The following is a 10,139-nucleotide window of genomic DNA, read 5'->3' on the forward strand; positions in this document are numbered from 1 at the left end:
AAGGGCAGAGACATCAGAGAGGGGGTAGATCCTGTGCTACCCAGCCCCTGTCAGGGGCTCTGATATTAGAAAGGACCTTAGCCTACACTGTCCAGACCTGCCTTTCCCAGTAGGGAGGGTCCCCTATCTGCTGGCAGGACTGGGATGGAGCTGGCACACAGCTGGGATAGCATGTGATTGCTGGGCCCCTGCCAGCAGAGGGTGCAGGCAGGGTGAGAGATGGCCCTGGGATGGAACATGTAGGGGGCAGAGCAGGGGGAAGCAGTGGTGCAGGAGCCCTGATTGCAATGTAGGGGGTACGTGGGGATAGGGAGGAGTGAAAAGGCAGATAGAAAGGGGGCAAGTTGTGGGGATGGGTTGTGGAGCCACGGTGGGAGGGAGGCGGTGTAGTGACATGGAGCTGTTGGAGAGCAAGGGTGAGGGCAGAGAGTCACAGGGGAGTGGTGATGGTGAGGGCACATGGACCTGGTGCGGGCACGTGGGACAGTGGAGGAGTGGTGCTGAGGGGACATGGGGCCATGTGGGGTTGGGGGCAGGGGAGTGAGGACACACAGAGCCGCGTGGCACAGAGCTCCTTGTACTACTCTCTAATCCCTACTAATTGGCTTTGCCCCCTGGCCATCTCCCCTCCTGTTGGTGGGGGTGGGGGGTGGAGGGAGTTAAGAGGATTTTCTTGACTCCTTCTTAAGGTGCTGCTGTCCCATGCCCTTGCTCTCTGCCTGTTCCAGAGGTGCCCGGCTGCCTGTCCACTGCGCCCCGGTGTCCAGCCTCATGCCACGCAAGCAGCCAAGCAAGGCTGAAAAGGACACACACAAAGAGGCTGAGATCCTGGGCAAGGGCAAGGTGGGAGAAGTGGGGGAGAAGCCCCCCAAGGACAAGGAGGAGCCCAAAGCCAGCAAGAGCCCTGGCTCAGAGACCCGCTCCAACGCGCACACTGGCCACATGCACAAGAGCAGCAAGAAGGGCCACAGCGACCCCAACGCTGCTGCCATCAAGGTCTACTCGCCTTTCCTCAACACCGTCTTTGGCAAGGTGTGCCATGGGCACTGGGGTGGGGCAGGCCAAGGGATGCACCAGGACAGAGATCTGAGGGGCATTTGGGCTCTGCAAGGGGAGTGGATGGTGTGGGGAGCTGTGCAGGTGGGGGAGGCAGTGGGCATTTTGGCAGGGATAATGGTGCCTGTTGGGGGGCTGCTGGGGTGTAGTGGGGCAGCTCTGTGGGGCACATGTGGCTGAGTGGGCATGACCACTGGTGGTGGTCTGGGGTGGGGTAGGGGTAGTCTATTGGGGGCAAGGTAGTGGGCATCTTCAGGGGCACATCTCTGTTAAGGCAAGTGCTTGAGAGGAAGGAAAGTGGTAGGTGCCCTGGGAACCCAGTCCTGCTCTAGGGAGGGAGCTGTCTGACTGGCATGTCCCATTAAGAACAAGGTCTGTCTCATTGGCCTGAAGACTGGGCTACCACCCATGGCTCAATTGGCTCCCAGAGCTGGCCAGCTTGACTCAGACCCTGGTAGGGACAGTACCTGTCTCCTCCCTCACGTAGTGTTTCCTCTGCCTCCTGTCCCACCAGTGTGCTAGGACCCTGCCACCTTGACTAGCTGGGGTGAATAGGCCCCTCTGAGCTATCTGCCAGGAGCCTGGCAAATCCTGTTAGCCCAGAGCAGGGACCTGGTGCTGGAATAGCAAGGCAATGGCTGCTAGGAGCAAAGGGCGGGAGCTGGGAGCTGCGCCAGGCTGCCCAGGCCAGGGCTGGAGATCACAGCTTTGCTGCAATCTTCCTAATCCTGCCTTCAGGAGGTTAATTTTGGCCAGCTTTTGTCACCTGCTTCTGTGGCTTCTCTGTGAAGGTTACACAGGCTCAGTACCCCATCCCCTGCTCTTGCCACCCTCCCTGGGGGCAGCACACCATGGTGCGGTCCATGCTCATAGATGGTACTCCTCCCCCCACCCCTGACATACTTGCTCCTCCAGTGGCACCCTGCTTCCCCCAGCCTGGAAATCTGGATGAGGGCTGGATCCAGACAGGAGCCAGGTTGGTTTGGAGTGGGGCAGAAATGGAGCAGGGCTTTTGTCCTCAAGTCCAGGGTGTTGGGGGGACTGGCCACAAAGTGAGGAAGAGGCTCCTTGTCTGGGTGCAGGGTACTGGCTCCTCAGGCCAGAGGGAGTGGGGGGTGGGCTTTTCCCCTGCAGAGGTTGCTGGCCCTGTTCCAGCATCATGGTAGGGGCTACTTGCCCAGGGGGTGGAGAAGGGGTCCTGGACTGTCTGGGGCAGGCTGGTCAGGGCAGGAGCAAAGGGCTGTTGCTGCTGCCCATGTGGCATGCTCCTGGCCCTTGGCCCATGCTGATCCCGCTCTTAACGGATGATGGCGTCTTAGTGGGGAAGGTGAAAAGAGATCGAGCTATAAAGGGAAACGGGGGTGAGTGGCACGAGGTGATTAGTGGGAAGCTGCTGTCTGGCTTAGGCCATGAGCCCTGAGCTGCTCATGTCCCCTGGGACCACAGACCCCACCCCCCCTAACGGGCATGATGCCCTGTGGTTCCCTGACACTGGCTCTGCATGGGGGTGGGGCATTTGCAGTGGGGGTATTTGGGACATCTGCCCCAGGGTCTAACTGCTCCCTTTCCTTTCTGTCCCAGGAGAGGGAGCTTTCCCCGGAGGAGATAGATGGTGAGTTGGCATGATGGGCTGCGGGGGAGGGAGTCTGTATTTTAGCCCCTGGGGATGTTTGGGAGGAGGCAGGCTGGATGGAAGCTTTGTGGCCAGGGCAGGGGTTGACCTCTGGGTCAAACCAGGAGGGGTTCAGTCATGAGCCTAGTGCTGTCATGCCGCCATGCCCAGCCCCCTCAAAGGGTGGGCACGGGCCCCTGGGAGGGACACAGGGCCTGGTGCCCATGGTGGAGCTGCATTTTTACGTACACCTCAAGCTGTGAAGCCTCACAAGGGGCACTCTTTCTCTGCCACCCCTGGGCAGAGCTGCCCCCTAAGTAGCCCTACCTGCCAACCTTTTTCGCAGCCAGTACTGTGGCAAGGAAGTTTGGCACCTGGGGAAAGCCCACATCGGCACCCCACCCTTGCCTCAAGCACAGATCTGGAGGGCAGATGCCCCTCCCATGCTTCTCTGGGATTGCACCCAGCAGCGGGTGCTGTCTTCTCCTGTCCCCATGCCCCACCAAATAAACTGCTTGTGGCTGTGTCCCGCACCCTGCCCCACCTGGACAGTGCCTGTTGACACCCCTTTGCTGCAGTGCCCAGGGCGGTCGCCTCACTTGATCCCTGCTCCCTACGACGCTGCTTGCAGCAGAAGATCTTGGGTGACTGCTGCATTAGCATTGCCCACACCCAGGGCATTATGAGAAAAAAAACTCCCAAGGCGGGAACCAGGGGTGCCCTGTCCCATCCCCAAGCCTCTCATGCTGCATCCCAGCCAGGGGTAGCAGGGCAACTCTGTGCCCGGGGCAACTGCAGTTTTTGGAGGAGTGCCGGCTGCTCCGGTGCTGACTGTTGAGGTACGCTCTGCCGCCAGTGGGGTTGTGGCTATTCTTGTGCCCCTCCCACAAGGTTTGGGGCTTCTGCCCTGGTCTTCTTCCTTCCCTCAGTTACACTACTGATCCCAGCCTCTCCAGGCACTGGCTCCCATGTCATTTGGGACAAGAGTATTAGTTAAGAAGAATAAAAGTGATAGGGAGGGACCCTGTGAGGACTTGGCCTTGGAAATTTTGGGGAGTTGGTTCTGCAGACCCTCCCAGGGGATTCACTTAGGGTCAGGATGGTGTTTTCTGTGTGCCAGCACTGAGGGGGTCCCCGGATCTTTCCCCTGGCAGAGCTGCTAGATGCCTTCAAGGAGTTTGATACAGACCAGGATGGCTACATCAGCTACAAGGACCTGGGCCCTTGCATGCGGACAATGGGCTATATGCCTACCGAGATGGAGCTCATCGAGATCTCTCAGCACATCAAGATGAGGAGTAAGCTTGGCCTGCCTTCTGTACCCTCCTTCCACACTGCCCACTCCATGGGTCCCTTCCCCAGACAAACCCCTCCTCCCATGCTGTCCTTGCTTGGGTCTCTGCCCCAGACAGACCCCTCCTTCATGCTGCCCTGCTGTGGATTGCCTCTGCAAAACATGCAAGCGTCTCTAATTGCTTGTGTGCCCTGTGCAGTGGGTGGCCGCGTGGACTTTGAGGACTTTGTGGACATGATGGGGCCAAAGCTAAGGGAGGAGACGGCCCACATGGTGGGTGTCCGGGAGCTGAAGATTGCCTTCCGTGAGGTATTGGTTAGGGGGGATGCTAGGGCTTGGCATGGGGCGTGGGGTGGGGACCAAGGTATAGGGGAGGGGGGTGTGAGTGTCTTCGGCATGGGCATAGGGGGCAGAGGTCCCAGTTTAGCCACCCTGAGCTCAGCCTCCTGCTCTCTGCCCTCCACACAGTTTGACATGGATGGAGATGGGGAGATTAGCAGCATGGAGCTGAAGGACGCCATCTCCGCCCTCCTTGGGGAGCAACTCAAGATCCAGGAGGTGGAGGAGATCCTGCAGGATGTGGACCTCAATGGGGATGGCCATGTTGACTTTGATGGTGAGGCTGTGGCCCCCTGGGCCCAAGAATCCCCACCCTAGTCCCCAGGGAGCAGCCCCTCCCTCAGCCCTGATCCCCAGGTCAACCTCCTGCCCTTGCCTGGATCTTACAGTAGTCTGATCCTTGCACTAGCTAATGCTATACTAACTGCAGAGACCCCAGCCCAAGAGCCCTCTAGCCCTAGACCTCCAGACAGAGGTGTAACAGGAGAGCTCTCCATGCTGGGAAGTGGTGACAATTTTCACCACTCCTTAATCAGTGCCCGGGACTCCTGTCCAGGTTAGCCCCCGTGCCCCCTAGGCTTGGGGAGCCCTGAGGGGCAGGTTGGAGGGGTGGGGAGGACAACCAGTGCTAGAACAGGTAGGCGGAGGAAGATGGAAAGGGGTTGTGCGGACTCATGTGGGGCTGGAGGGGTATGGTCCATGTTGGACGATGGAGGAAAACTTATGACCCATGGCCTGTGGCTGCCCTGGGCTCTTGTTCCACTTCCCATGGCCCCATAGCCCCAAGCTCCCCAGCTGGAGCCCAGTCACATGGCTCAGTTATCATTCCTATGGTCATGGGAAAATAGGGCTGAAAGGGACCTCACAAGGGCATCTAGTCCAGCCCCCCTGCTCAAGGAAAGAGCATCCCGGACAACCGTCCCAGCCAAGTGTCTGTCCCAGTCATGAACCTAGGTGACAGGGGCAGGGGGCAGGCACTAACTGAAATAGCCAGGCTATGAGTGATGGGCTTTGGCTAGTGGGATGGTGAGGAGGGGTCTCTGGAGCCACAGAGTGTAGATACCCAGGCATTTTGCATGCACCCTTGGCTGCAGGGATGGCATTGGCTTGCTGTGGGTTGGGGGAGGGGAAGGGAAGGGTGGGGGATCCTGTGCCACAAGTCAGAGTGGGCAGGGGCCAGTGTGCACTCACTCCTACTCTCCACTTGTCTCCTCCCCTCCCCCCACAGAGTTCGTGATGATGCTGTCCTCCCGATAACAATGACTTGGGGGGGGGGGGGGGCTGGTTGACCTGCCCCCCCTCCTCCCCCCCGCTGTCTCCATGTTGCCTCAGAGGGACCCAATGGGCTTGACATGGATCTGCTGACCCGTTGTGGTCCTGACCCCCAGCAGCACTAGTCCTGGCCAGCAGCAAGATTGCTTGAGATCCCTCATTCCTCATGGGCCTCACTAACGGGACCCCCAACCTGTTCAGCCCTGGGACCATGTCCTTTTTTTGGTCCCTTCTTCTTGCTGCCCAGAGGGCGGGGCTTGAAGCTAGAGGGTGGGGCCTAGACTGGCTTGCCTGATTGTGGTCCTGCTCAGGGGTCAAGAGGTTGGCAGGACACTGAGTTGTGTGCTTTCTGTGCCAGACCCTAGGCTCTGCTCCCCCACCCCTGGGAGGGATCCCAGGGAGCTCAGATCAAGAGAGAGGGTTCCTTCCCTATAAAACATTGTCCCCCCACAGTCCTAAGTGGAGGGCAGTCCCCTCCCACAAGCCCACCCCATCTCCAGCTTAGTACCCTGTGTTTTGGGGCTGCCCCACATCAGCAGGGAGATTGGAAGGGAATGGAAGGGAGGCATCACCCAAAACCTGTCCCCATATGAGGTCTGCCCACAATCTTGAGTTTGCTGGATGATTAATGGCCAGCAACGAGAGAGTTAATAGCATCAGCATTCTCATTTGCCATCACTAGGGTTCAGAGTCAACACCTCATTCAGGTGGAGAGGGGCAGTTCTCTGGACCTGGGTCTGAATCCAAGCTAAGGGGCTTGACTTACGGGCTCTGCCCCACCCACATGAGTGGAAGTATCTGTGCCATGTGTCTTTAAATCACTAGCTGGAAGCCAGGCAGGGACTGCTCCAAGCAGAAGTCCTATGCTGAGTCAGAGAGAAGGACAGAACTGTGCCAGGGCTTATGCTGTTACTTGGTACCTAGAGCAGTTGGCCCAGCCTGGCCCTGGCCTAGTCATGTACTGTGTAGTTTCTACTGCAAGTGAAATAATAATAAAGCTTCTTGTTCAGCATCAAAAGAAAGTTCCCTTTCATTCTCTGTAAGCTCTTCTCACTGGCAGGGCAGGGGCAGGGGCAGGGGCAGGGGCAGGACTCAGAGTGACTTGGAATGAATTGTCATAAGAGGAAAAGGAGGCTGAAAATCAGCTCTGGCTGAGGTGCTGAGAGGAAAGCTGAGACCCTGCACAGCCTGGCAGGGAGTGCCTTGGTGCATGCTGCAGAGAGCCAGGCTGGGATGATGAAGCCAATCTTCATGGTGGTGGGGAAGGAGGGTGGGGGGAACTACAGGGAGAGGCAGCAGTGCTCTCCATGGAATTCTGCCTGAGGGAAGGGCTGCACCCCTACTGCCTCTTCCTCCCTGCTAGGTGATCTGGTCCCTGGAGAGCCTGGGTTTGAGTACAAGCACTGTCCCTGATGTCCTGCTCAGCCTTGGTCTACTCTGCATCTCCATCCCCTCTCAGCCATATGGGACAGGCCACTCTAAGGGGGTGAAGGGTTGCAGTATTAGATCAATTAGTTGTATGTGGCCAGGGCTGGAGTTTACCAGAGGCGGTGGGGGCTGGACAGTGGCAGGAGCCATCTCAGGGCAGGAGCAAGGTGACTTGAACATCCACTCAGAAGTCCTGCGCCTCAGAGCTTGTCCAGGTTTGAGAGCTTTCAGAGGAGATGTAGTGTCAGGTCAGTGGGTGTTGTCCAGCTGGACAGGAAGACACAGGTAAAGGAAATGCTTCCCATGGGGAAAGAGATGTGCCCAAGAGCATGGAGATCCACTGCAGGGATGTGGAGGCAGTGGATGGCAGCATCTTCCCACTCTGCTACCCATGCCCATATCCCATTGGCCATAGCACCAACCAAGAGCAGCACCTCAGACCCATGCAAGAAGCACATTCCCATACAGCTCCTGTCCCTGCCTGCTGGCTCTTTGGCTAATGGAGTCTGCAACTACAGAAGCCTCACTAGGGTTGGGCCTAGGGCTCTGTGGTTGCACTGCAGGCCTTGGGGGATAGGGAGTTCCTTACACAGGAGTGCAGACCCATGCTTGGGGACTGAATGAGGTTGAGGACTGTTGTTCTGGGCACTGCACAAATGCACGCTGAGAAGCAACCCCTTAAAGCATTTACAGTCTAACTAGTTTCATAGTTTCATAGTTTCATAGTAGCTAGGGTCAGAAGGGACCTGAACAGATCATCTAGCCTGACCCCCTGCCACAGGCAGGAATGAATGCTGGATTCACAAGACCCCAGACAGGTGATCGTCCAACCTCCTCTTCAATTTGCCCAAGGTAGGGGCGAGGACCACTTCCCTGGGAAGTTGGTTCCAGATTTTGGCAACCCTAACTGTAAAATATTCCCTTCTGATCTCTAACCTAAACCTGTTCTCCATCAGCTTATGACCATTGTTCCTCATCACCCCAGGTGGTGCTGGGGAGAAAAGGGCTCTGCCTATTTGCTGTCAATCTTCCCTGATGAGCTTGTAGGCAGCCACTAGGTCTCCCCTCAGCCTCCTCTTGCTGAGGCTGAACAGGTTCAGGTCCTTCAGTCTCTCCTCATAGGGCCTGTCCTGCTGCCCTCTCACCAAGCGTGTGGCCCTCCTCTGAACCCTCTCCAGGCTGGCCACATCACTTTTGAAGTGCGGCGCCCAGTACTGGATGCAGTACTCCAACTGTGGCCTGACCAAAGTCGCATAGAGGGGGAGTATCACCTCTCTGGACTGGCTTGAGATGCAACTTTGGATGCATAACAAGGTATGGCTGGCCTTGCTGGCTGTGGTCTGGCATTGGCAGCTCGTGTTCATCTTGGAGTCAATAATGATTCCAAGATCCCTTTCTGCCTCTGTGCTTTCAAGAAGGGAACTCCCCAGCCTGTATGTATGCTGTGGATTCCTTCTCCCGAGGTGCAGCACCCTGCATTTGTCTACGTTGAACCCCATCCTAGTCTCATCTGCCCACTTTTGTAGTCTGTCTAGATCTAGTTGCAGCCTCTCTCTCCCTTCAAGTGTGTCCACCTCGCCCCACATCTTAGTGTCATCAGGAGACTTGTACAGTGTGCTTTCCACCCCATTGTCCAAGTCGCTGATGAAGATGTTAAACAGTGCAGGCCCGAGGACTGAGCCCTGGGGTACCCACTGCTCACATCTCACCAGTTTGAGTACAACCCATCCACCACTACTCTCTGGGTGCACCCCATCAGCCAATTTTTTACCCATCCAACTGTGTAGGCATCAATGCCACAGTCACTTAATTTATTGAGGATGGGGTGAGAGACAGTGTCAAAGACCTTCTTAAAGTCTAGAAAGACTACGTCCATGGCAACACCATCATCCAAGGATTTAGTTACTTGGTCATAAAAGGCTATGAGGTTGGTCAGGCAGGACCTGCCTTTGATGAACCCATGCTGATTGCCCCTAGGCAAAATCAGCAAAACCTGTACCACTATCTGGATGTTGCAAGCAAGGAGGCAAAGCTCCAAGTGGTGAAGTGCCTTGCACAAGGTCTCTGAGTGAGTCTGTAGCATAGCTGCTGCCACCTGAGACCCCCACCCTGAAGCCCTTCCTTCTCAAGCCCTGGATAAGGCAAGGGTGTTAGGTGGGCGGTTAGTAACAGCTGACCTTAGCTCCTGGTTTTAGATAACAGCTCTTTCCTGATGTGTTCAGCACCCCAGCCCAGTTTGCACCAAAGGCCCAGAACAATTACCAAACAGTAGAAAAACCCATTTTCTGCTGGGTCCTCCCCAGGCCCTTCAGGAACAGGAGCACATGAGCTTGGAAAAGAAACCAGATTCCCTGGAACTTAGATTCTTTATGGGAAAGGAACGCATCCTTTGTAAATGTTGCTGTGTATGCAGTGTCCCACCCTGGCATAAGGGAAGGAGTCCCTGACTTTTTATAGGCTTCTCAGGGGTATTATGTTCTCCTATAAAGTAGACAGGTGATTCTAAACCATTAAACCTTGGCAACATTGCAGAGGAAGGGCTGCCTTGTAAGTAATACACTGATTGAAGCAGAGGGTTGGTTCCCTTCCTAGCTTTGCTACTAGATTCATAGATTCATAGATGTTAGGGTCGGAAGGGACCTCAATAGATCATCAAAGTGGCCAAAGTGAATTAGGAGCACAAATACCATCCAATTCCTGGTTTGCATTTTCTTCACCTTAGTCCACAGAATTAATGTAGTGCATAGAGTCATAGAGAAGTCGAGCTGGAAGAGACCTCCAGAGATCATCTATTCCAACCCTGAGGCAGGATCTTCCCTATTCAAACCATACCATGCAACCCTGCTGACTTGAATTCATTCAGGCCCAACAAAAGCTCTCTCGCCATCTCTTTTGTTATCTCCTCCCTCTGTTTCCTCTCTTCCTTATCCAGGTAATCTCTGTTAGGTGTCTGGCAGGTTAAATTTATTGCAAAGTCTGAGGCAAAGTACCTGTTGAGTAGCTCTGCGTCTTTGTATCTTCAGTTAGGAATTCCCCTTGGCTTGTTAACAGAGAACCCACAGCTTTGTTGGGCCTTCTTTTCTGGCCAGCATACTTATAGAAACCTCTTCTGTTTGCCCTTAACCTCTTTTGCCAGGT

At 55.9% G+C, this 10,139-nt stretch overlaps 1 protein-coding gene across 6 annotated transcripts; it reads left to right on the forward strand.

Annotated features, from left to right (window-relative positions):
* Positions 1–216: 216 nt before the first annotated feature.
* On the forward strand, positions 217–8,032 carry LOC102568141 (calcium-binding protein 2). Of its 6 annotated transcripts, XM_019496781.2 has the most exons (6): positions 217–1,032; positions 2,638–2,668; positions 3,823–3,966; positions 4,162–4,271; positions 4,431–4,578; positions 5,530–5,582. In XM_019496781.2, the coding sequence occupies exons 1-6, from the start codon at positions 703–705 to the stop codon at positions 5,556–5,558; spliced, it is 792 nt and encodes a 263-aa protein (XP_019352326.2). In that variant the 5' UTR covers positions 217–702; the 3' UTR covers positions 5,559–5,582. The 6 variants fall into 6 exon arrangements, with proteins under 6 accessions (XP_019352326.2, XP_019352325.2, XP_019352323.2 ...); XM_019496780.2 differs by having other exon boundaries at positions 4,431–8,032; XM_019496778.2 differs by having other exon boundaries at positions 3,823–4,271; positions 4,431–8,032.
* The last annotated feature ends 2,107 nt before the right edge of the window (positions 8,033–10,139 follow it).

Source organism: Alligator mississippiensis, chromosome 2 (genome assembly GCF_030867095.1).
Source record: "Alligator mississippiensis isolate rAllMis1 chromosome 2, rAllMis1, whole genome shotgun sequence".
NCBI classification, from domain to species: Eukaryota; Metazoa; Chordata; order Crocodylia; family Alligatoridae; genus Alligator; species Alligator mississippiensis.

Bases quoted from the DNA above. Each gene is read 5' to 3' on its own strand.
- LOC102568141 (XM_019496777.2), top strand. From the start codon at position 703: ATGCCCTTGCTCTCTGCCTGTTCCAGAGGTGCCCGGCTGCCTGTCCAC. The intron at 1,033-2,637 runs GTGTGCCATGGG...TTTCTGTCCCAG, and splicing joins TCAACACCGTCTTTGGCAAG to GAGAGGGAGCTTTCCCCGGA. The intron at 2,669-3,822 runs GTGAGTTGGCAT...TTCCCCTGGCAG, and splicing joins TTCCCCGGAGGAGATAGATG to AGCTGCTAGATGCCTTCAAG.